General features: G+C 37.2%; 2 protein-coding genes across 2 annotated transcripts in view; one reads left to right on the top strand and one right to left on the bottom strand.

Annotated features, from left to right (window-relative positions):
* The window catches only part of LOC306848482 (rho-related GTP-binding protein RhoA-D-like), an 18440-nt gene extending 5021 nt beyond the window's left edge, over window positions 1-13419 (top strand). The window contains exons 2-5 of the mRNA XM_079383058.1: window positions 9377-9534; window positions 9871-9991; window positions 10521-10651; window positions 11812-13419. Of these exons, the coding sequence (XP_079239184.1) occupies window positions 9379-9534; window positions 9871-9991; window positions 10521-10651; window positions 11812-11985 (582 nt within the window). The 5' untranslated portion in view covers window positions 9377-9378 and the 3' untranslated portion in view covers window positions 11986-13419. The remainder of the gene's footprint in view (window positions 1-9376; window positions 9535-9870; window positions 9992-10520; window positions 10652-11811) is intronic.
* On the bottom strand, window positions 13295-25892 carry LOC306848481 (putative helicase mov-10-B.2). The gene is made up of 22 exons (XM_079383057.1): window positions 25712-25892; window positions 25507-25615; window positions 24514-24695; window positions 24062-24300; window positions 22974-23223; window positions 22603-22737; window positions 20763-20922; window positions 20508-20662; window positions 20234-20410; window positions 20005-20152; window positions 19664-19831; window positions 17289-17386; window positions 17082-17179; window positions 16880-16978; window positions 16546-16648; window positions 15926-16043; window positions 15633-15824; window positions 15450-15521; window positions 15214-15339; window positions 14740-14828; window positions 14543-14658; window positions 13295-14131 (listed from the first exon to the last, which is right to left on the bottom strand). The coding sequence occupies exons 1-22, from the start codon at window positions 25861-25863 to the stop codon at window positions 14070-14072; spliced, it is 3048 nt and encodes a 1015-aa protein (XP_079239183.1). The 5' UTR covers window positions 25864-25892; the 3' UTR covers window positions 13295-14069.

The raw sequence follows: 25892 nt of genomic DNA, 5'->3' as shown, positions 1-25892 counted from the left end.
TATGTAGCCTAATGTTTAAAGATTTTTAGATTAAAAATTTTCCAAAATTTAGATTTTTGCTTTGCCATTTCTATCGTTCATTGTGCATTTCTGTGGGGCTTTTTAGTCTGCCCGTTTCCTGAAGAAAAAAAAAAAATCCAATCTATGTTGTAATGAACAAAACCATTTTTTGATATTACCCGAAGTTTATTGGTGTTGTTCTCTTAATCCAATGATATAACTAAACAAATTAATTATTAATTAGGTGAAGCTGTGCTTGAATTTGTCACCCCATCATGCAGTGTGGTGAATTGCTCATCATTGTCTATTGGCTATTTTTGTAATTTAAATAACATAGGTTAATATATTGTAATGTCTAATATGATTATATTATCATATTTTAATATATTAATTAATGACATTGTAGTATAATATTACACCACCCAAATATGTATTTACTTCCTTCTAATTCTCACCATCAGTGCAGGCTTGTTTATATTGACCGATATGAAAAGTGATTAGTGGCCTGCATAAAAAAAGCCTCGAACATAAAACAGGACAAAAATATAGTTGATGACTACACAATCATTTCATTCTAGACACTTCTTTGTGAAGACAGTGGCATATAATACAGTGAAATAATATGTTCTTTAGCCATATAAAAACTTGTAATATGCACGGGTAAAATTTACCCGCTGGCGGTGTTAGGTATACAGCGACCCCCAGCGGTTCTAGTGTTTAATGCCATATTTATAAATAAGTTAAAACAGTACAGGCTGTTCAACAAATGTGTACACCATCGATAAACAACTTTGTAACTCACAGTATCGTAAAGTTAGGGCTGTGCAATTAATCTAATTTGATTATCATGCGCATCTAGGCAGTAAAACCGGTTTCTTGATTAGTAGTTAAATGGAGCGAGAATTACTACACAGAACCGTAATTCACTGACAAGCTAGGCAATTTTGTGTTCATAATCGAAGGGGATTCGTCTGCGATTATGAACACGATATTGCCTATCTTGTCGGTGAACTACAGCTCTGTGTAGTAAGCTTCCCGCTCCATTTGAAAGCAGGTGATGGCGATTTACTGCCAATCACTGAACCGGCTTTACTGACGAGATGCGCATGATAATCGAATTCGATTTAATTGCACAGCCCTACGTAAAGTTACTATTATTAAGTATGGATGGCTTACTCTGATATGAGAAAGTATTATAACAAAAAAAAATAATTTAGAGAAATAATTGATCTGTTAAATGTTAAATACATACGCAACAGTCACCCCCCCCCCCCCCCCCCCCCCCCCAAGTTAAGGTCTCTGGTTAAGCTGAAACATTCTTAACCTGCCCAGCATGAGTGCAAATTCCACACAATCCAGACACCCAACAGCCTTCATACATTAACCTGAGGACAGCTGTCATCTGTTTTTAGCTTCGAGTCAAAGTTGGATTAAAGAATTGATAATGATCCTAGATCAGCATTAATAAACTAGTCAATGTGTGCTCTGAGATAAGCATCTTTAATTAGACCCAGCAGTGAAAACAACAGGGGATGAGCTATTTGTGTTTGACTAGCTGTGTGCTTACACCTTCTGTAAGTCACTGTGAGCTATTACTAATGATTTTGCTTAATAAAGGGATAGTTGAGGCAAAAAATAAAATCTTTTTACTAACCTCCATGTTGGAACACAAAAGAAGATATTTTAAAGTGATTTTATATTTTTGCCCATACAACAGAAGTCAACAGAATCTAAAACAGAACTGACTTTCATTTTATGGACCAAAACATTGACATTCTTCAAAATATCATCATCTTTGTTCCTCATCTACAGGTTTGTAACCACATGAAAGTGAGTAAATTATTACAGAAGATTTAACTGTCCGTGCCAATGAAAATGAAATATATTATATATTGCCAATAACAATGAAATATGATTCATATTTTAGGTTATGAAGGGAAAGAATAATTACACACTCAATACAAACTGAAGGATCCTCTTCTTTTTTTTTCTAGATATTCTCCCATGGATCTTGCCAAAATTTTGCCACTTGCTGCAATGTTTATATAACCAAAGATGGCGATGTTTTACTTCTAAAACTATGACGCTGTTTTGCCATGTCAACAGTTGCTGTGTTTGCTGATTCAGACCATCACCTACTAGAAAAACACAGCAAGAGATGCTCCTTATCTGAAAGTGTTTTGGTGGTTCAATCAAAAAGTAAGAGGAGTAAGACAAAGATAAGAAATGAGGAGTCAATGAGTTTTTGGTAGAGGTTGACCTCCTCACAAGATCATTGAAAATCAGCAGATGCTTTCCAAAGTCCTCCTGGTTAAATTCAGTTTTGCCTGCATTTTAAATGGTCTGTGTTTCATATATTAAACTGTTGTGATCCATTGGCAAAAGGAGAAGTGTGTGCTCCACTGTGTTTGTGTGAGGTGCAGTCTTAAAGGTGTCTCAGTCTTAAAAGACCCAGTGGACCCCCTGATGATCTCTACAGGTCATTAATTGTGAGATTAGCTGTGAACTGATGGCAGAGCTTCACCTTATTAAATCAATACTTATAGCCCATTAAATATTTTTAATGTGCTCCAGTGGGTTTGAGTATATTGAAGTTCCAGTCAGATTTCCTGGCGAGAGAGATTTATCTTCTTTACCTGTTCATAATGAGTGAAATGTCCTCAGATGCATATAGATGAGTGAGATTCCTGCTGAAAATGACAGTGCAGTTCAGGTCAGTTGTTACATCACGCTTAATTTTGAGTCTGACCCTGTTCGCATCTAGTAGGTTGCACATTAAAGAACAATTCTGAGCATTGTTATTAATTTATTTGTTTTTTAGATGCTCAATACTTAAATTTTTACCCTGCAAAAACCTCTAGTGCATCTTTAACATCAATTTGTGATCACAATGTATCCGAGGCGCGTGTTATTACCAGGTACACTTGCTATCCAATAATATAAGATAATCCGCACCACAAGAATGATAATGACACAGAAGAACAATAACCCTGGAATCAATTTAGCAACAATGTTTTCCAGCTGAAGACCGATATAAATATTGACAATCAGAATCCACCACACAGAACTGGAGCATTTAAAGCAGTAGTTATGACAAAACTGCAGCATTTATTTATAATAAACAGAATGTTATTGTCTGTCGGTGCAGATGCTAATATAGTTATTTATTCTTTTGTAGATCTGGTTAGCACATTTTAACACAGTAGGTGGTGGAATTGCACATTATTGCTAGTTAACACCGGTTATAAAATGGAAAAATGAAGGCTGTGTTTAGTGATGCAGTGTGTAGCTACCAATGCCACACAAAATCATTTCAGAGGAGATGACAGGCGAAAGTGATACAGAAAAAATTAGCTGTAAGTTCTGCTTGTACACTTTTGTTAGTCACCTATAATAACTCTCTCTCTATCATATTTTGAGTGTGATTCATTGCTTAAAGAAAAAACCTAAAACAAACAGTTACATATGAATTTTGCTGCTGCCATTATATTATTTTTCCAAAATGTCTATAGAAATGGCAATAATGTCAATATCGTAAATTCTTTTGACCACAATAATCATTTACTGAAAATCTCATATCATAACAGCCCTATGCAGGACTTCCAGGTCAGACTGCTTACCCAAATATTTAGTTTCGAAAAGTAATTTTGCTCATGCCTAGTAAACAGGGTCATTGTGCGAGTAGTTGGTTTGAGCTTCAGGCAGAGGCCGAGTGCTGCAGAGGGATTTTACAGCTTGCCCGTGAGGCTCAGACACATGTTTCACAGAGCTCTGAGTGCTGCGGCTCCCACTGCAGGCATCATATATTCACATCATCCTCCAGACACACTCTCACCAGTGCTCACATCACCCGTTACAGGAACCAGGCCAGAGGGCATCACTCAACAGTCAGCACCATTTCATTTCCTCATGTTCCCAACCTGTCTGAGATCTTTGTGTGCGCAGACTGGCAGATGACTGCAGGAGGAGATGCTTGCAATGGCCAAACACACCCTCACATACAGACTGGCCAATATAGACTTCTTACAATATATCTCTTGATGTCAAGGTATCTTTTTCTCCCCGTGTGTGTGTATAATTTTAAACCAAACAGCTGGTATTGTGCATAACAAGAAGTAAAAAGGTACTTTCTTTTTTTTAAAGAAAGGTGTTCTATACCAAAAGAATGCATTAAATTGATAAAAAAATGACAGTAAACAGTTATGCATTGTTACAAAATATTTCATTGTTACAGTTTATTTCAAACAAATCCTGTTTTTAAATTTTATATTCTTTAAAGAAGCCTGGAAAAATGCATCATGGTTTCCACAAAAAATATTAAACTGTATAACTGTTTTCATCACTTATAATAAGAAATTTTACTTATCAAAATATTAGAATAATCAGAATATTTCTGAAAGATCATGTGACACTAAAGACGAAGATAATTACTGCTGAAGTTCAGCTTTGACATTACAGGAATAAATATAGATTAATATTTACATTAACATTTACATTTAGTCATTTAGCAGATCCAAAATTTATCCAAAGCGACTTACAAATGACAATAGGACAATAGACGCAATCAAAATCAACAAAAGAGCAATAATATGCAAGTGCTATAACACGTCTCAGTTAACTTTATGCAGTACACGTAGCAAGGTTTGTTTTATAATTGTATAATAACTAAAAAGAAAACCTATAGAATAGAAAAAGAATAGAGCAAGCTAGTGTTAGAGGCCTTTTTTTTGCTTTTGTTAATTGTATAATAAATAAAGACAAGTAGAATACAAAAAGATTAAAGAAGGTAGTGTTAGTTGTTGTTTTTTAAGAAAACAAGCAGTTAATAAATAAATAGTGCAAGTCTAAAAGGGACACGTTTTTTTAAATAATAGAATTAGAATAGAGAGTGCTATAGTTAGAGGATATATATATATACTGAAATAGAAAATAGCAATTTTTTGTGATAATATAAATACAGTTTTTGATCAAATAAATGCAGCCTTGTTGAGCGTAAAATAATTCTTTTAAAAACATCACAAAAATCTTTCTCACCTAAACCACCTGTTTGAACTGACTCGTGAAATGACAATTTTGGATTCCTGATAATGATTGATTCAAATTTACCACCTCCATTTAAAACAACGCTCGCATTACCGTGGCACAAAGAGGGAACTAGAAACTAGTTTATTGACACATGGTCTTTAGGAAGCTTAATGGCCAAATTAAAAGCACATTAGAAGTTTGCAGTGTTGCTTAATTTGATATCACCAGCCAAATTGTCGCAAATTTATCATGAATATTCAATATCCTGCCCAGCTGTATTACAGACCCATCAGTCCACAGCTCCTGTGGCTCAAGGTCAGTTAAAAGCATTTAAAGTGTCTGCTCATCCGCAACACACCCCTGAAACGCTCTCCTGGGCCCCGTTTAGTGTGTGTGCCATTTCTATGGTGGGTTTGGAGGGAAGAAGGCTGTCGTGATGGACTCGACTCAATTATCCCATGATCCTTTATGTAAATCTTTGAAGCAGAAGGACTGAACCCCCTCCTGAATCCAATTTAAATCTCAGTCACTTTCCATATCCAGGTTGTATCAAGCTGTTATAGATTCTTATCAATCATAATGAAACATATTTTTCTCATTTTCTTCTGATTAACTCCTGCTGATTCAGTCCAGTGCTTGACTTAACAAGTCTTTGATTCTGGATGTTAGGGTTGTGCAGGACGACATATTTTCATAACTGACTAGTCGTTGGGTTGTCAGAAAGACTAGTTGACCTGTTGGATTATAACTGAATGTCTATCTATACAGTCTACATCCTTGCTTGCCTTTATTGATAGTCAAAATGATTAGCTGAGTCTATGATTGATGTATTTGATGTAGGGATGTAACGTTATCAAAATCTCATGATATGACGATATTTATTGCGATGTTTAAAAGAATACAAATGAATAATTGGAAAAAAAATTTTTTTGTATGTTTGTACAGACTTGTGAGCCTGTCAGATTTCACTTTATCTTCTGCTCCAGTTCAGTGTTGTTATTGTTAACTAAATTTAATTTTTAAAAATAGTTGACATTAATGAAAATAAAAACCTAAATGAAAACTAAAGATGTTGCCTTGATAAACTAAATGAAACCGAATACATTTAAGCTTAACTACTAAAAGTAAAACTGAAATTGAAAAAATATGCTAAATAGAATTTTTTTTTTAAGTAAAAAAAAAAAAGATAAGCACAGAAGAAAAAAACGTAAAATTAATCTAAGCTAATTCAAATTATTATTAAATACTTTGTATAAAATTAAAGGGGTCATATGTCATTGCTAAAAAGAACATTATTTTGTGTATTTGGTGTAATGCAATGTTTATGTGGTTAAGGTTAAAAAACACTTTATTGTCCATATACTGTACATTATTGTTGCTCCTCTATGCTCTGCCTTTTCTGAAACGCGTAGATTTTTACAAAGCTCATCGTTCTTAGAAGCGAGGTGTGCTCTGATTGGTCAGCTATCCAGTGCGTTATGATTGGCTGAATACCTCAAGCATGTGACTGAAATGTTATGCCCCTAACCATATTGTGATGCCGTGTCCCGGTGCAATGAGTCAAAAACAATAAAACCCATTATAAACGAGGCTTTTGTTGCATCCAGTGGGGACATAATTACTGATTATAATGATTTATACTGTATTTTATGTGTCGCGTTGCATCGTGCCTCGTAAACATTACCATATCTGCATTTGTGATCGGAGAAAAGACAAACAACAAGCGCTACTCTACACTGCTCAAAACTGAATAGTCAGGGGCAAATTCTTTAAATATGAATAGATACAGGCTGCCAGTCATAATCGCCAGGCTGTCTTTGCAAAGTTGAAATTTCCCCACTACTCTCCCAGGTTTAGGAAACAGTCCTCCGTAAAATGCGCTGCACACACTCTAATAACTGTTCTGGAACAGTGTTGTAAATCCAATTTAAACACTGATTTCTAGTGTCCTCTTTTGGAAGCCCAAACAAAGTAGTTTCACAATGAAACCAGGACATGGCGCTGCCGGCAGCAACAATACTACAGGAAGAATAAAAATCACGCCCTCTTTCTTTGCGTATACATTTGGGCAGTGTTTTGCAAATCTTCCCACACAGTGACATAGACGTGTGGGCGTTTAAATGAGGCGTTTTAGGTGGGCATGGTCGAGTCTTAAATTTTACAAAGACAATCTCTTCGGGTTTTGAGACTTTAGTCTTTGCAACTTTAGGGATCTTTTCTATGCACAAACAGCTTGTAACACTCCAAAGAGAAAGGGAATCATCATATGACCCCTTTAAAAAAGACATGGCTTTGGTTTAACAATACTTTCTTCTCAGATGCAGCTGTGCTATTTATGAGGGCTGCAATCTTTTTCATTTAAAAGATATAATAGTTTTTTGAAGCCTGTGTGTGAACAGGAAGGGAGTTGTCAGAACAGGAAGTGAGCTCCTTCTAATCCTGCCACCAGAGGTTGAGGAAATGTTTCCTCATTGTGCCCTCAGAGACGGGACAGCATTCCCAGAGCAAGCACTGTGGGAAATTCCCAGTATGACATATTACAGATTTCTGCATCTCATTAAAAATGAATTATGATTTGTTTTTTCATTTTCAGTGAATTAATGCCAGTTTTGTTTCAAAATGCCACTTGTGTTGAAGTGTTGGCAGAACTGGGTGTGTTTGAAGGGCTTGTGAGATAATGGCAGCAGAGATGAATGTGTGTGCAAGTAAGAAACCAGGCTGCCGTCACCAAGAACGCATTTCTTTCTCCAGGGATGCACGTTCAAGAATAGCACTGACCTGTTTCTGTACTTTTCTCTCTCTCAGAACATGTCCTTTGATTTTTTTGAAGTTCAATGTGTGGGTGTGCGGCCTGTTTCAGGCTCCGCTGTCAACTTCCTGTGACCATCCAATCCAAATGTCTCATTATGAAACTGCACAATCCTGACTATATTTTGAAACCACACTAATGAAATGTTGAGTCATTCATTAATTTGTGCATCCCTTTACACACACTGAAGACTTTATTTTATTAAGGTAATTTCAAAAGTTTGAAAGATATGCACACCAAGGCAGAATTTATTTGATAAATATTACATATATGTGATAAGAATCTTTTTTTTAAATCAAAAATGCAATAAAACTGTAATATAGTGAAGTATTTATTACAATTTAAAACTCAACTGACCCCAAACTTTTGAAGAGTAGTTTATGGTATTATCTTAGTACTTCGATATATATTTCCATTGTACCCTAAGGTAGTTCAGAGAATACTATATAAAAGCACAATAAATGTCCTAAATTGGTATTGCCATGGCACATGTGCAAAATGATATTTAATAATAATACCACATTATTATTAAATATTATCAAACAACATGTCAAAAAAAAACCATGGTATTACCAAACTGTGGTATAACACAACTGTGGTATTACTGGGATTCAAGGCCAAACGAATAGCTTTTGTGCTTGCTGCTGGACTGGTGTGTTGTGGTGGTAAATGTCAACTTATGTTTTAAATGTATTACTATAGATTTCTATATACCTATGTCTGACATGTTCTGCATTTCTCCCAGTCTGCTGTCACTCACAGAAGCCAAACTCATGTAGTCCTGTTTATTGTATCATATGGCAGTACTGCTGCTCTATACGTGTATGTCCTGCTTAAATGCGGACAGCTGACTGGATTGGCTCTATTTAAAGAAAATTGTCTGGCTATGTATATTCTTTGGCTGTGACATTTTTGGGCCATAGTGTCCTTATTTTTCCTCCAAATTGCGGGAAAGGGAGGAAAAGGGTGGGGCAGGAAAGTCTCCCTCTTTCTCTTACTGTATTTTTCCATACTTTCCACGCTCTGGCTTTGTTTCTGTCTGTGTGGATGCAAAAACCGCTCCCAAATAAGGCCTAGAACAAAATGTGCTCATTTCATTCCAGTGTGATGTTCATTTTTTGGGTCAGTTAGGTCCTTGATCAGCATTTTGGCCTCCTGATTCTGCATAAATGCAGGATTGATCTCGGAACCGTTTCTGCTACACTCTATTGTGTTGTGTCTCTCAAACCACAGGGGAAACAAACTGTTATGACGCTTATTAGGGTGTATTTTGTGGCTCTCTGGAATGACTGGATATTTCTTCACCATTAATGGCATCTTTCTTAGCTAATATACTATTTATTTTTTAATTTATTCATGTAAACTAATATATACTATTTAAGCTAATATACAATTTAATTTTGTTTATTTGTTAAATAGCTATATAATAAGTGACATAATATACAGCCAGTCATTATTGTCATCAAATTCAGAATATTAAAAAAATATATTATTTTTAACCATTTCTTCTGGTAAAATCTCTACCTCTCTTGCTTTTTGTAGTGATGGCAGCTATCCGTAAGAAGCTGGTGATTGTGGGAGATGGAGCCTGTGGGAAAACCTGCTTGCTGATTGTGTTCAGTAAAGATCAGTTCCCCGAGGTCTACGTGCCCACAGTGTTCGAAAATTACATTGCTGACATAGAGGTGGACGGCAAACAGGTCAGTCATCCTGAAATAGTCTTGTACACAGTCCTTCTTCCTCGTTTTGTGGACAGAAGCGCTGAGAATGTGTATGTTTGAGAGAGAGAAATAGGGTGTTACTGCAGCCGGTCATATTTTTAACCCAAATCTGTGGCCATCTTGAACAGACATGCTTGGATATAATATTATGAGAGAAGTCAAGCTTAGTCTGCAGTTATTTCTTTAAATAGCCTCAGGTTTATTAATGGTATTTTATATTTATGGCAACTGACATCGACATTCAGGCCACTCAAAGTTCAGTTCATACCTTCAGCTGACAAACAATACTGAAGTATCTGCATCTCTCTCTCTCAGGTGGAGTTGGCTCTATGGGATACAGCTGGCCAGGAAGATTATGACCGGTTGAGGCCATTGTCGTATCCAGACACAGATGTTATTCTGATGTGCTTCTCTATAGATAGTCCAGATAGTTTAGGTACTTAACTACACACAATACACATCATGCAAAAGTTTGGAGTCAGTAAGATTTTTATTTTCCATTTATTTTTTTTAACTAAATTAACACTTTTATTCAACATATATATATATATATATAATGTACATAAAACCTTTTCCATAAAAATGTTAAGCAGGGCAACTGTTTTAAACATTGGTAATAACAATAAATGTTTCTTGAACACCAGAAGCTATACTAAAGTAGAAGACCTTTTTTGTTGTTGTTGTTTTTTTTACAATTTAACAGTTAAAATGTGAAATTATTCAATTTTAATAAAACTCCAAACTCCAGAACTTTTGAACAGAAATGTAAATTACATTTACATTAAATTGAAGCAGTAATTAAAGTCGTAAAGATTACATTAAGGCAAAATTTAAGAGAATTTGTTAAATGTTTTAAATACTGTAAATTATTATTCATAATTTTAATTTACTGTATTAAATCATTTCTAAAAATATCGAACAGTGACGTCAGGTTTCATTCACTTTTTTTTTCTGGCCTCTTCCAGAGAATATTCCAGAGAAATGGACGCCAGAGGTAAAACATTTCTGCCCCAACGTTCCCATCATCCTTGTGGGCAATAAAAAGGACCTGCGGAATGATGAACACACGCGCAGGGAGCTGATCAAGATGAAACAGGTTTGGCAGATGTGTGTGTACGTGTGTGTGCACGTGTTAAACAGGTGTTGCCATAGTAACTTGAAGTAGAGACACAGCAGAGGCCTTTTGTTGGCCTTTGCCTTAACAAATAGGACACTTCCTGTCTGTGACAGTCACAAAAGAAAATGGAAATGCAGCTGTTTCCTGTGGGGATGAAGCTGCCCTCAGGGATTGCTTCATACTGAAGGGTGTTTGTAAGAGTAAGCCAGAAGCAGTAGTGATATACTTGTGTTCATGCGATTCAAGTAATTTGCTAATGTGAAACGTCTTACACAATTATGACCCATCAGTTTCTCTCAAATTGCTCATCTGCTTTTGTGTTGAAAGGAACTGTTGTGTCTATAGATGTTCAAGTACCATTTAAGAGAGCTACCAAACGGTGTCGTCAGTGTCTAGGAATGCTCATTGAGCTCAACCATTGATTTTATCTCTACAGGAATGTGGCGGATTGTAAGTCATATGACATTCCGTACACTACTGTAATACAGTATAAAATTGTTATTGTGGAGTATTTTACTGTTTTATGTGCTGCTATTTAAAATAGTATAACATGCCTGCCGTGTCAGCGTGTAGTCTGCTAATATGGCATATCAAACACAGTAAGTCGGTCCCTGGTTTGTCCTGAATGAGGTTAATGTTTTTATTGTAGCCGTTGATTGTTTTATTGTAACCTAATGTTGCTTTGAGTTGGTATGCAAGTTCAACTTTAATGTTAAAAAGTTTGAAGTTGCCAAAGACTTTGTTTTTGAAGGAAGTCTCTTATGTACACCAAGGCTACATTTAATCAAATAAATTAATTAATTAACAATTTTTAGCAGTCTTCAGTGTAACATGATTCATAATCACTTCAATAATAATCACTTCAAAAAATGCTGATTTGGTGCTCAAGAAACATTTATTATTATTATTATTATTAATGTTAAACTGTTGTGCTGCATAATATTTGTGTGGAAACAGTGATAAAAAAAATTCTGGATTTTTTGATGAATAGAAAGTTCAAAATGAACAGTTTATTTGAAATAGAAATCTTTTGTAACATTGTAAATGTCTTTACTGTCACTTTTGATGGATAAATGAAACAAACTAGTTAAAGTATCTTCTGAAAGAATGCTGCCTGTCATCATATGTGTATGTTCCAGGAACCTGTAAAACCTGAGGAAGGCCGTGACATGGCTAACAGGATCAGTGCGTTTGGATATTTAGAGTGTTCGGCTAAAACTAAAGAGGGAGTGAGGGAGGTGTTTGAGATGGCCACCAGGGCGGCGCTGCAGGTCCGCAAGCGCAAGAAGAGAAGCGGCTGCCTGCTGTTATGAGCCACACACCCCGCAAACTGACCCCAGGAAAAGCCTGCAGTACCCACCATGCGCCACATTTCTCACAATCCAGGTGTGGATGACAGAAAAATATTTATAAGGGAACCAATATGTGTGTCGGTACCCAATACCTCTCCATCCTGCCATCTTTCTTTTTTCTTTTCCTTTCGCCAGCATACCTTCCTTCCTACTCTGGGAGAAAGACTGACTGATTAATTTTGTATTTGTACATAAATCTTCTCTGTCTTTTTCGGTTCTGGTTTACAATTATTCTATGCCTCTGTATATGATGCTCAGTGATTTACATAAAAAAAAAAAAAGGAAAAATACATTTATCATTCATTTAACCTGCCAGCCTGTACTCTGTGTGTCTGTTTTTGTTTTTTTGAAGGCTGATCTTGGAACAGCCAGACTTGTTTAAATTTGTCCATTGGCCTTAGTCAGGATAGATGCCATATTTATTTCACATGAAGTACAAGTACAGTCTGATTAATGGGGTTGACTGGCATAAACATTTGTGTCGATTGTTTAGAAAAGGCTATCTGAAAAATGGTGTAACAGACTGAAAATGAATTAGCTCACTCAGGCTGTCAGTCTAGCATAATGTTTGTGTGAGAAATAGAAGGAAAGATTAATCTTTTTTGGCTTCGCCTGTGGAACAGTGTGTTACAGTATCAGAAGCGTCATACACTCAAGGACAATTCATCGACTCCAGATGATGTCTGCTAAGAAGAAATAGTATTAAGTGTCTATCCTTCAATTCTTCTGTGAGTTCAAGTTTATCTCTAGATCCTTCTCACATGGAAATTGTCTAAACATTTTTCATCTTCTCAGAATGGTAGTCGGTTTGACTGTTTATTGAACAAGTGTCACCAGTGAAGGTTTTGGTAGAAATAAAGGTGCAGTCACATTTACTGTTGTTCAGTGATTTTTTTTTTTTTTTTCATTGGCAAAATCCAGTCATTTCACTAGAAATTCACAACTGGAATTTTTATTGTGTGAAAAGATTTCCCCACACAGATTTTGCAATAGTTTCAGGTTGACTGCTCCAAATTCTAACAAAAACAGAAAGCTGCTTGATATGAAAGTAACGTTTGTGTGCACTATTAATAATAGACAATGGTCTTTTTTTGCCTGTGAAATTTCACAACAATGTTGATAATGTGACTGCACCTTTATGAGCAAAGCATTAACTCAGAATCATTGTAAAACACTGGCCTGGGAACAAAATTGTTTAGGTTAATTATGGGTAGAGGTGACTGAGAAAAGAGGTATTGTCCTTGGAAGAACAAAACAAAATCCCCAGTAGGACTGTCCCTATAATTGGTGTTGTTTATTTAAGAAAATATTCCTTTCGACTTGACAGATACAACAAGATCAGGTGTGCTGATGTTGAGGGCTCTATAAGTCCTAGGCTTTATAAAATGCTATAGGAAAAAGAAAAAAAAAAAACACCCTGAGGTGAAGAAGATAGGATTGCAAGTCTGTAGGCATTTTGTGTCTAACAGTACATAAGGAAAATGGCTCAAACATCACTGGGACCCATAGTAACTCAGCTGGGTATAGCTGCAGTATTCCCAATAGCCAGAAGGGAAAGACGTAAACTGGAAAACTACACACGAGAGGAGAGGTTTTTGACATTAATCTAATGGAGATCATTTGATGCGTCAGTGGTTTAATAATGAAAGATTTAATGTTGGAATAAGAAAGGCATTTTACTATCAAAAATCAGTGGTTTATGAATCAGTCCATGTGCTCATTTTTAAGGTAAATTATTTTAAAATGTAAAATTCAGTTACATGCAAGCTTTACAATTACACTTCTAGATTCAATCCAGGATCACACTGTAGAAAGTCTTGACTACAATGTTTATCATGCAGTCTGACTTAAAATCTTTGATGTTGCACAGTGTGCCATGGCTTTTTTTATACCCAATATCCCTTTAGGATAATTTCTTGCAGTCTGACAAGCAACAAATGTAAAGGACCATACAAATCATACAGTGTGTGCCCAGCTTTAGAATCAAAAGATCCGAGATTTCCATACTAGCTTCAGAAGGCTTGACGGGCTTGAGTTGAAGGACCTTAGTAATCGTGTCTCCACTCAGGATTCACATATTGTTGGACTGCACTCTCCTCAGTTTCCACTAGGGGGTGAAAGAACACAACAGTATAAAGTACAACTTTATAAAGTATTACAGTCAGATGTTCATGTCTGCTGACAACCAGTTTTGAAAAAAATAAAAAAAATGGAGGCAGGAAAACAAAATCCTGCTTGCAATGCGGATGTAGATAACATAATTTGCAAAACTACTTAAGCTTGAAATGGCAACTGTTTTTGGCAGAACATCAACAGACACACATGACTTCATGTATTTCCCTTTCCTAAATGAGTAAGCATTTTGAAGGCATTAAACTAAAACCAGTTTCATTTTTCATCCCATTTCTGAAGTCTACAGAAACCAATGAAGTTGTGGTATGAAAAACAGGTTTATGGTTGAAGTCAAACAATAGTAGGTGACTTAAGAGATATGAAGTGTATGATTAAAACTTCTCACCACTCTCATCCTGGATGTTAAGAGCAAGCAGACGCCTTTCAACCTCCTCTATTCCTTCTACACTGGTAAAGGAAATCCCGGTGTAACCGCCCTCCTCAAAGCAGAAGTCAATAAACCTATAAACATACACAAGAGATGTTTAGAGCAAGTTTCTTTACATTTCATCCATGTGCAAGTAGGAAGTATACAGTATATACCGGCCCCAGCTTTCATCAGTCCGCAGAATGGTGGGGTTTCCCACCATGATGAACAAAGCTTTTGCTCTTGTCACCGCCACATTGAATCTCTGAAGAAAAGAGACATGAACAAGGACTCAAGTTCAAGACTAAAGTGTGTTTACTGTTCAGAAGTTTGGGTTTGCCAAGCCTATTATGTAAAACAGAAATATTACGAAATATTTGTTCCATTTGAAATGTTAAACTGTTTCCTATTCTAGTATATTTTGAAACGTAATTTATTAATTTCAGCAGTCATTACTCCAATCTTCAGTGTCACATGATCCTTTAGAAATCATTCTAATATGCTGATTTGTTACTCAAGAAATATTTTTCATTAATGTAGAAAACAGTGATTTTTTTCTCAGATTTTTTTGATGTATAGAAAGTTTAAAAGAACATTTATATGAAACAGAAAATGTCTTTTTTGATCAATTTAAAGTGTTTAAACAATACCTTCTCATTCTTAAGAAACCCGATATTAAACGTTTCATCCAAATCTATATGCTCTTTGCTGCTGCGAACAGCCGACACCAGGATCACTTTCCTCTCTTGGCCTTGAAACTCCTCCACTGAACCAACCTACATAATCCACCAAACACACAAAGGAAGACATCTATTAGATTATTTTCACATCCTATTTTAAGATAAAAAGCACTACCAATGTTTAGAAGGCTTAAACCCCAACTAACTTTGAGCTCTTCAATGCACATGTGCTTTTCGAGTTCTTCATCTGATTTGATGGCCCTTCTGATCTTCTCAACCTACAAAATCAAACCCCACAGAAAGAAAAGTGATACAGACAGTCAGAGATTTGATAGGAGTGTCATGACTAATTTATCTGCTATTATGGGCTGTCCAAGAGCAGTTTCCACCTGTTTCCTGTAGGGGGCAATGATGCCAATATCTCTGGGGGAGATTCTAGAGATTCCCCTCTTGGCCTGTGTCAAGAGCAGCTTCTTCAGGTAGTCAACAATGATTTCGATTTCAAAGATGTTAAAAAAGGAGGGGCTGTTCGACTCCCTCTCATCCTTCCCAGGCACTCCATGGAAAATCACAGGAAATCCCTGGAAAAAACAAACCACACATTAAAAGGCAAATCTCCTGGAAACAAAATGGCTGTAACCATAGAGACGGAGACTAAACAGCTGTTTAATAGGTCTCATACGCTTTTGGGAAGGTGCTCCCAGGTGCAGTACTGGTTGGAGCTGATCTCATTTGCACATGCCACCAACTCCCCCTCATAAAACAATTCATTAGGAACTTTCAGAATGGATGGATGAGACCTGGAGAGAGACGATTAAAAAACAGATGCATGCTATGTCGTCTATGAAATCTTATAATAGATCCTAGGGATGCATCAGTATTAAAATTCTGATAAGATGATAACTATTATCATGTTATGGCTGGTAACCAATAAACGGATGATATAAAATGTAACACTATTTGTATTATTCTATATTATACTATTCCATACTATAAATAAATAAACACTAAAAACTAAAATCAGCATTTTAAATGCTACAAGTGAATTTGGGCATCGCAGCATTATAATGTTCAGTTTGAAAAATGTATATTCATTTTGAGATCTGCAAAAGATTACTTTTACCAGTGTTTAAATTATCCTTTTTTTTTTTTAGGATGGTCAATAACTAATATGGTACCGATATATCATGCATCCCTAACTGATATCCTGCGAGGCATCATGGAAGAACTTTTATTTTAGATTTTAGACCCAGGGGTCCAATGTGAGAAGCAAAAAGTTTGACTGGTGTAATTCAGAAGTACCTGTAGTTCAGAAGAAGTTTGGTGACATAGCGTTTGTCAAACTCCATGTCATCTTTCTTATAAAGATCATTCTGTGTCATCAGCCTCTCCAGCAAAGAGACATCTACAGGAAAGACAGACAATTCCAGATTACATTGCAGTAAAACACATTCATACACACAATTTTGCTTCTGTAAATGTCTCTGTTTTTATTGGACAAGAGTCATGTGTCAGCAACAGTTAAAGCTTAAATGGTAAACAATAATAATACTTTAAGGAACATATATTTTAAAACAAAAATAATTATCGGCTAACAGGTAGAATGAGTGAGTGTGTGTCTGCATGTGCTTCTCACCAAGCCCATGATCAATGGCAAGAGGAGATCTCAGGACTGGACCCAGCTGCTTTGGATCTCCAGCCAAAACAAGCTGTCCAGTCTCTGCATTCAGCAGACCTACATGCACACAGTGAGACAATGCAATAATACCGTCTATGGATCTCACTACTATCAGACTTAGGACTTTGTCTCATACGTACTGTACTGTAGTAAAACACACCTGCCACACAGATGATGGTCTCTGACTCAGTAGCATGTCCTGCCTCATCCACAAAGATGTGAGAAAAATGATCCGCAGGAAAACCACCAGTGACCAGCCTGCACGTACACAGTATTTACTGACTGCTATAAATCACGTGTTATGTGTCTGATAGAGAGAGACAGCAAAAGAGAGTTCACTGTGTTTAGATAAGATAATGCTCTTCACCTGCCAGCAGTGACCAGAGTGCTGACGAGGATCTTGTAGCACATTAGATCCTCCTTACATGGGAAAACAATCATCTCTCCCTCCAGATTACTGATATTCTAAACACACACACACAAACACACACCCAACATGAACAATCAAAATAAAAACTATAAGCATTTTTACATAAAGTAACACCATTGGGCATTTTCCGCTTAAATCTTACTTAAAGGGATAGTTCACACAAAAATGAAAATGACTCCATGATTTACTCACCCTCAAGCCATCCTAGGTGTATATGACTTTCTTCTTTCAGACGAATACAATTGGAATTATATAAAATTGTCTAGGCTCTTTCAAGCTTAGATAATGGCAGTGAATGGGGGTCGAGATTTCAAAGCCCAGAAAAGTACATCAATCCATCATAAAAAGTACTCCACACAGCTCTGAGGGGTTAATAAAGGCTTTCTGAAGTGAAGGGAAGAAAAATATCTATATTTAAAACCATAATCTCTAGCTTTCGCTAACTGTTGTACGCATGTAGAACGTAGGAGTAAGCTCCAGTGAGAAGTGACGAACGTGGACGAGAGCAATACAGAGGATAGAGCAAAACAAAACACCGGTCACAAATTAGAAGTACAAAATTACATTTTGTAAATAAAAATGTCAGAGGAATTTGATATAAGCCAAGAGGAGACTGGTTTTCCTTTGCTGTAAACAAAACTTGCGAGACTACCATATTCTAACTGGAGCTTACGCTACGCCTACGTCCAACGTAATAATGCGCTGGAAGGCCACTCTCTCATGAATCACTCTCTCATGAATGCATGTACGGCAGTTAGCAGAAGCTAGAGATTACGATTTATAAAGTGTCAAATATGGATATTTTTCTTACCCAAAAAGCATCGCTTCACTTCAGAAGGCCTTTATTAACCCCTCAGAGCCATGTGGAGTACTTTTTATGATGGATGCATGCACTTTTTTGGGCTTCAAAATTTCAACCTCCATTAACAGCTATTATAAAGCTTAGACGAGCCAGGACATTTTTTATATAACTCCAGTTGTATTTGTCTGAAAGAAGAAAGACATACAGTGCCGTGAAAAGGTTTTTTTCCCCCTTCCTGTTTTTTTTTATTTTTTGAATATTTGTCACACTTAAAAGATTCAGATCATCAAACTAATTTTAATATTACACTATTAAAATGTTAAAATAGTTGGCATGTATCTGTCTGGAAAGGGTTATAAAGCCATTTCTAAGGCTTTGGGACTCGAGCGAACCACGGTCAGAGCCATTATCAACAATGGAGAAAACTTGGAACAGTGGTGAACCTTCCCAGGAGTGGCTGGCCTACCAAACTTACCGGGCCAAAAGAGCACCATGACAACTCATCCAGGAGGTCATAAAAGAACCCAGAACAACATCTAAAGAACTGCAGGCCTCACTTGCCTCAATTAAGGTCAGTGTTCATGATTCAACAATAAGAAAGAGACTGGGCAAAAATGGCATCCATGGGGAATTCCAAGGCAAAAGCCACTGCTGACCAAAAAGAACAAGAACTTTGCAGCTTCAGGACCTAGACAACTTGCCATTATTGATGGAACCATGGATTCTGCACCTTATCAGAAAATCCTGAAGGAGAATCTCCGGCTGTCAGTTTGTGACCTCAAGCTCAAGCGCACTTGGGATATGCAGCAGGACAATGATCCCAAACACACCAGCAAGTCCACCTCTGAATGCCTCAAGAAAAACAAAATTAAGGTTTTTGAGTGGCCAAATCAAATTCTGGACTTAAAACCGATTGAGATGCTGTGGCATGACCTTAAACAGTCCATTCATACTCGAAAACCCTCCAGTGTGGCTGAATTAAAATAATTCTGCAAAGAAGAGTGGGCCAAAATTCTTCCACAGCGATGTGAAAGACTCATTGGCAGTTATCGCAAACGCTTGATTGCAGTTGTTGCTGCAAAGGGTGGCACAACCAGTTATTAGATTTAGGGGGCAATTAGTTTTTCAGATAGTGCCAGGCAGGTTTGGACAGATTTTTTCCCTTAATAAATGAAATCATCATTTCAAAACTGCATTTTGTATTTACTCGGGTTATATTTGTGTAATATTAAAATTTGTTTGGTGATCTGAATCTTTTAAGTGTGACAAACATGCAAAAAATAAAAAAAACAGGAAGGGGGAAAAAACCTTTTCACGACACTGTATATAGCTAGAATGGCTTGAGGGTGATTTTCATGTTTGGGTGAACTATCCCTTTAGTGCATTAACCCTGAAAGCCTGACATATAAAGTAAGTAAGGTAAGATGATATTTAAATGCTTAACTGTGTGTCAGTGTAAAGCATTTTTTTTCTTCTTTTTTTTTTTATTTACTGTTAAACAGACACTAACCTTTAGAACTTTAGGGATAGCTTTTGGATCGCGTGAGCTAGCATAAAGTCTGTATATTTTCCGTGCATCAACATGTTGACTAGTGATCAACTTTTCACACAGTTGATCAGCTGCGCTGTTAGATGGAGCACAAGCTAGGATGTAGGCACCAGGTATATTCTTCTCCACCTGCGAGATGTTGAGAAACAAACAGAGAGAATGACTGAATGCAACAGGTATTCCACTGAATGGAGAAATCTTTCATACAGGCAAGCATAATACAATACAATGCACGAGCTGACATTTTAATGAAGATGAGGTGAAGCTGTGTTTGCTCTGTTGTGTGCCATAACCGGTTTTACCTGTTTGATGGCCTCCACTATTGTGACGGTTTTACCAGTGCCAGGAGGTCCAAACACCAAGTACGGTGCTGGCTTGGATGTACCGGCCACAATATGACATACTGCAGTGTACTGTTCAGGATTCCTCTGAAGCTGCTGATCAAAGAACCTAGAGACACACACTGTGCTCAAATTCTCATAATGTTTCATTCTGAAGTTTTAATAACATATTAATAGGGGTCTTACTGACCTCAGTGCAGGTGGAGAAGCAGGGTTCAAGCTCCTTGGGCCTACAGGGAACAGCACATCTCCGAGCTTGTGCTGGACCGCCATGTGTACTGCTCTGTGTTGCAGTCTTAACGGGAGACGATTCACTGTGAACTCCACACGGAATTTCATCTTATCTACATATACATGCTCAAGGAACCTTAACAAACACCAAAAACATGTTAGATCAGACATCTGTTAATTATTTTTTTGACTGATTGCACCACATTGGTTTAGAACGTACTCATTCTTCATACCTTCGAGAGAAGCCCAGTTTGACCCGATCCAGTTCCACTTTGTGGACGTAGCCCTTGTATTTGGTCACAGTTGAGAAATTGACCTCCTCACTCTTTGTGAGAAGCAGGTGATCTCCCCTCAGGACTGATGGCCTATTCTCCGAAACACCAGGGAGCTTTAATCCAAGAAATACACAATCAGACCCCACAACCTTATATTATCCTATGCAAATTAAAGTTTCAAGATGTGTTTTAACAAAAGACATTTCCACTCACGTTTAAGACCATTAGTCTCTTGTCATAGTCTTTGAGTAAGGTGACTTGATCTTTGTTGTATCTCTTGATATCCACATGCATTTGACACTCCTCCAGATACAGTAGTAAATCAAAACGTTCTGCATAATTATGGAAGCCTAGCGGACTCTGCAGTAATAACCTAGAAACCATCAAACACAAAGGAAACATTCATTATTTCTCTTATCATTCAGAACTGAATCAGGAACATTCATATTTCTAAATTACATATAACAGTTGAAACATGCAGAGATGCAAAAGTATGAAACATGCACACAAAAGGGGATGCAAAAAAAAAAAAAGAAAACTAAAATAATCAAACGCACAATTAGTAGTAGTAGCCCTTTATTGTCACTAATCACAAGTACCAGCGAAATTAGCCATCAACCTGTCCATACATACACAACATACATACAATATGACAAGAGGGTAGACAGGACAGGAAGACAGGGTAATTGAGGCAGAAATACAGCAAAACATGAGGAAGTGGGGGAGAAAAAAAAATAACCCCCAAACTATGCTCCTATGGGAGTACATTGTGAGAACAGGAAAAACACCCCAGCAACAAAAGCACAAACTCAAAACAACATAGACACACGGCTTTGCAACAGTCTCACTGCAGTGCTCTTCCCTGGGTTGTTTTTCCAACAGTGACCTTGACCGAGGCAGTGCTGGTTGAGGGGACCCGAAAAGAAGATAAGATTGCGATTGTTTGGTCTTGGGGCGAGTAGCCACATTCCAATTTTCACGGCTACTCTCTTTGTCCATTCTGGTCTCCAAATCCATAAATTTTCCTTTGCAAAAGCCGTAAGCTTATCCGTGATGGTATCCATATTGCGGTTAATAGTCTCAGTGCTGACCACTCTGCCCACTGCTTCAATCATGACGGGCAGCCTTGTGAGGCTTTTTGACAGCTGTTCCCGTTTCCTGAATTTTTCGATAACCCAGGGCAAAGCCTGATCCAATCAGCAGAAGACCTGTTATCGGTTCTGAATAGGTAGATATCTTCAATGTCCTCCACGGAAAGAGCTGCCAGACACACGACCCGCCACCTTTCCCATGCGTCCATCGTGTAGCCAGCTGCGACTTCTCGTCGAGAAGATGGTGTCAATTGCGTTGGGAGACCAGTTGATCGAATCCATGATTTTTCAGTTTGGAGAGCAGTGCAGAGAGAGTCTGTCAAGTAGAGACAATAAACGAGACGAGACGGGAGAGCAAAGCAGGGAAGGTAAGGGGAGGAGAGGGAGAGAAAAATGCGTTCGCCTTCGTTGAGAGCCAAGTAAGAATATTAACAAAACATTTTGAATGAAATTATCTAAGTATAATTAGAAAATGCCTGTAGAATATTCTGCAAGTTTGCTCAACAAATTTGTGGGCAAACATGAAGTTATAAGCCTGGTCATATTGGTTTTTGTGAAACTATTTTACAAAGCCACAATATGTTAAAAAAAAGCCTTGCAGAGGTAGCCAAAGTTCATGTTCTGGTTTTCCTATCACAGCTCAAAACAAACCAGCATGGCACAAGCAATGCAAATGTCATGGGTTCAATTCCCAGTGAAAGCATGAACTGCTAAAACATTTCTCTTGAAGTCTCAATGAATATGTAAATGTAAATTCAAGCCCACCAACAACATAACATATGACCCTAAAATTGATCCCAGACCAGTTCCAAAGGGCATAATTAGACATATGAAGAACTAACAAACGAAAATACTAGCATATTAGAATGATTTCTGATAATCATTTCAGCTTTGCCATCACAGAAATAAAATAAACTCTAAAATGTATTAAAACAGAAGATTTCACTTAAAAGGACACTAACTGAAGTTCTCGAAACTTTCCCCTGAGGATCCGGGAAGAACAGCCATCTTTCAGGAGCTTGGCTAGTTCAGGGATGTGAAGAGGAGGAGTGTATTGCCCCAGTGGCAGAACATTTTCAAGAAAGTTCTGAACATAACTAAAGAACAGAGAAGTTAATGGAGATACAAACATAAATAAATCCATAAATAAAGCTACAATATCTATTTACATTTACATACATTTAAGGAGGACACAATGTGCATTTTTTATTTTATTCATTTCTTTATTTAAATTATTAATTTGTTAATTTTTAATGAATAAAACATTAAAATTATTTGTATAAATATAATTTCTTAATATTTCTTATTTTATTTAAAAAAAATAATCTCTCACCCCTCAGGTGGATAGCCCTCATCCACTTTGCAATTTTCGGGTTCAGAGATGTTGAGTCTCAGAGGTTTGTATGGTTCTGTAGGACCCAGTAAGGCTGCAAGCTTAGTCCTGTACTCCACTTCAATGAAGCGCACAATGTGGAAGGGACGGGAGGTGGGCTGGGTGTTCTGCTTAAACTCAAATGCTAGAGTAGCAGAATAAACTCCAACGTGACTGGATTTGAATCTCACAGTCACATCATACTTCTCACCTATTTGAAAAACAAATGGGTTTACCTTCATTTCCGATTGACCACAGTAAAGGTGTAAAACCAGAATATATGCAGATATTGTCGTGGCACGCCGGAGTTGTCTCGTCTGGATCTCAGTTGGTGCAATTAGAAAGGCTCAAAACAGCAGAGTTTCAAATGTGAAAGAAAAGACTTTATTATAACAAAGCCGAGAACACAGCCGCCACATCAAACTGCTTCTGAGTTCTCAGTGTTGGTACATCTTCATATATACACTTCTTATTGCCCAAATTTGGTAGTTCCTGTTTTTCTTATTGGTTATGTCTGTTTGATTTACCACAATTAATTACTAGCCTACCTAGTCCAATTTTTAATGGTGGCGTTTGGCCAGATCCGCCATTTTTAAAAAGTAAAAAGTTCTTTATTCCATCACTCCCCATCACTCCTATTGGCAGTAATCCCAGAAGACATACATCACAGTTGTATCACTCCCATTGGTTGGCAGTGATCCCAGAAGACATACATCATAGTTGTTTACATGTATCTGTCATATTCGTCATATTCTGGAAATCACCCAAAGTTCCTCGGGTTATTCTAAGTTCACTGGTATAACACCTGCATTTGACCAGTGTATGACCCTTAAAGACTTATAATCAGTATGGCCAGTAGATGGCACTCCAAGACCCATAATCAGTAGTTAGACATCCAGTATAATAGGATATCACACTTTGCATAGAATAGTACATGGATTATATTTTTAAACATGTCTAACATTTTGAATAAGATAATGCTATAGTGAGTAAACAAAAATATACAATAATATAACCTGCAAACAACATGGTACAACTGAATAACTCACGTGGCTCCAGACGGAGTGGATTGTTGCATGTGACTCTTCTGCTGTCTTCCAGAGTGAAATACTGCAGCCAGTGAAGAGCAGTGTAGTATGTGAAATACATGGCATCCTGACCCGTGTTCTCCACAAACAGCTTCAGCTCATAAACGTCTGCCCGATCTACACTGATCTGAATCTTTCCACTTTCCATATACAGCTCGGAGGACACCTGCACCCCATACTTATCAGCTACAAAAAAGGATCTGGGAAAGAGAAGAGCAGCTGCAGTACATGTATTTGTGATGTTATTATATACGTAAATAAGCATTTGTGAAAGTCAATTGCAATATTCACAATACAAGAGTATTGCAGATAGCTAATAATAAGAGAAATACTAAATAATGTTTGTATAGCCTGTGTTTCATCCAATCACTGTCTTGATTAAAAAAAATTAAAATTCAAGCATACCAGCTCACCTGTCTGTAGTGTTCAGTCGCAGTAGGATGGCTTTCGCCAATCTTCTTCTTCCTCTGACTCCATCATCTGGCCCTGGAGCACTAGTAGCTGACAATGAGCTAACATTACCCGGAGCGGGAGTAGTTTGGTTTTGAGGTCTTCGACAAGGTCTAAACCACTGATCGTGCAGCCTCACTCGGACCTGGATGTAACATTTTCATGAGTGCAGGGTCTTGAAAATAGTATACATCACATATTTTAAGATCTCAGCCCTCTTAAGACAATAAACGAATGCACAACTGTTAAATAATCAAATCATTAAATAATCTTTTTTTTTTTTTTTATTAAATTGTAATGGGAAACAAGTAAAAGTAATAAAAATACATGTGACAGCCCCAAACTGACAAAAAAAACATGAAAAAATGCATTCAAAATCGACCCTCTAGAGCAGGGCTGGGCAACTTCGGTCCTGGAGGGCCGGTGTCCTGCAGAGTTTAGCTCCAACCCTAATCAAACACACCTGCCTGTAACTTCCTTGGGATCTTGAAGACATTGGTTAGCTTCTTCAGGTGTGTTTGATTAGGGTAACTCTCCAGGACCGAAGTTGCCCAGCCCTGCTCTAGTGTGTGGTAGGCTATTGTGCATACTTGTTTACCCAAATGCTATTAACTTGTAATTCTGAAGAAGAAAACAAACATTATTGTAATTTGGGAGGGTGTTTGAAACTACTGTTTCAAACTTTATTTATTATTACTGTTGATGTTTTCATTAGATACAGGAAACGTATAATAACAAGTAACAGGTAACCTTAACAAGTAGCCAAGAATAATGGTAACATTGTGGCAGTAATAAGACATTTGAAAAATAAATTCTGTATGTCCTGGCCAAAAGTATCACATGACCCACAATTTTGCCTTCAAAATGTCCTGCTGATAAGAGTATTCACGTGATGCATCAAAAGTGCATAATTTATGGCTAACTATTAGCCAGCAGTAGATAATACGATCTCTTACATTGGTGTTAAAGTAAACATGTCTTCCTGATCTAGAAACACGGGCTTTGCTCCCTTTTCTCAAAGCAAAGATGACTCTAGAGAAGTTTGGATCTTTGACCCCACCGTCCCTGTGAATACAAGTGTACAATTGATCATGCACTTGTTAATTTAACTGAATTCAAATGAATACAGACGTTCACTGATGTGCATTGATATCGTTGTACCTATCTCGAAACTCTTCGTTGTAGATGTCGCAGAGTGTGTTTCTGTGAGTAATGGATCTCCTGTTGGTTTCCTCTAGCATCTCAATGAAGTCCAGTCCAATTGCGCGCACAGCGGCTACTGAGAGATAATTATTCCTCTTTCTTCTGTTCATACTGTTTGATACCTGAAGCTCTTCTAGGT

The sequence above is a fragment of the Barbus barbus genome, assembly GCF_936440315.1.
Source record: "Barbus barbus genome assembly, chromosome: 28".
NCBI classification, from domain to species: Eukaryota; Metazoa; Chordata; class Actinopteri; order Cypriniformes; family Cyprinidae; genus Barbus; species Barbus barbus.
This window is presented reverse-complemented; position numbering and strand designations above follow the sequence as displayed.

Excerpts from the sequence above, each read along its gene's own strand:
- LOC306848481 (XM_079383057.1), bottom strand. The coding sequence starts at position 25,863 with ATGAACAGAAGAAAGAGGAATAATTATCTCTCAGTAGCCGCTGTGCGC. Across the intron at positions 20,923-22,602 it reads GGAAAGTTTCGAGAACTTCA|GTTATTACTGCAGAGTCCGC; the intron begins GTTAGTGTCCTT and ends GATGGTTTCTAG. Across the intron at positions 17,387-19,663 it reads CTATCCCTAAAGTTCTAAAG|AATATCAGTAATCTGGAGGG; the intron begins GTTAGTGTCTGT and ends GTGTGTGTTTAG.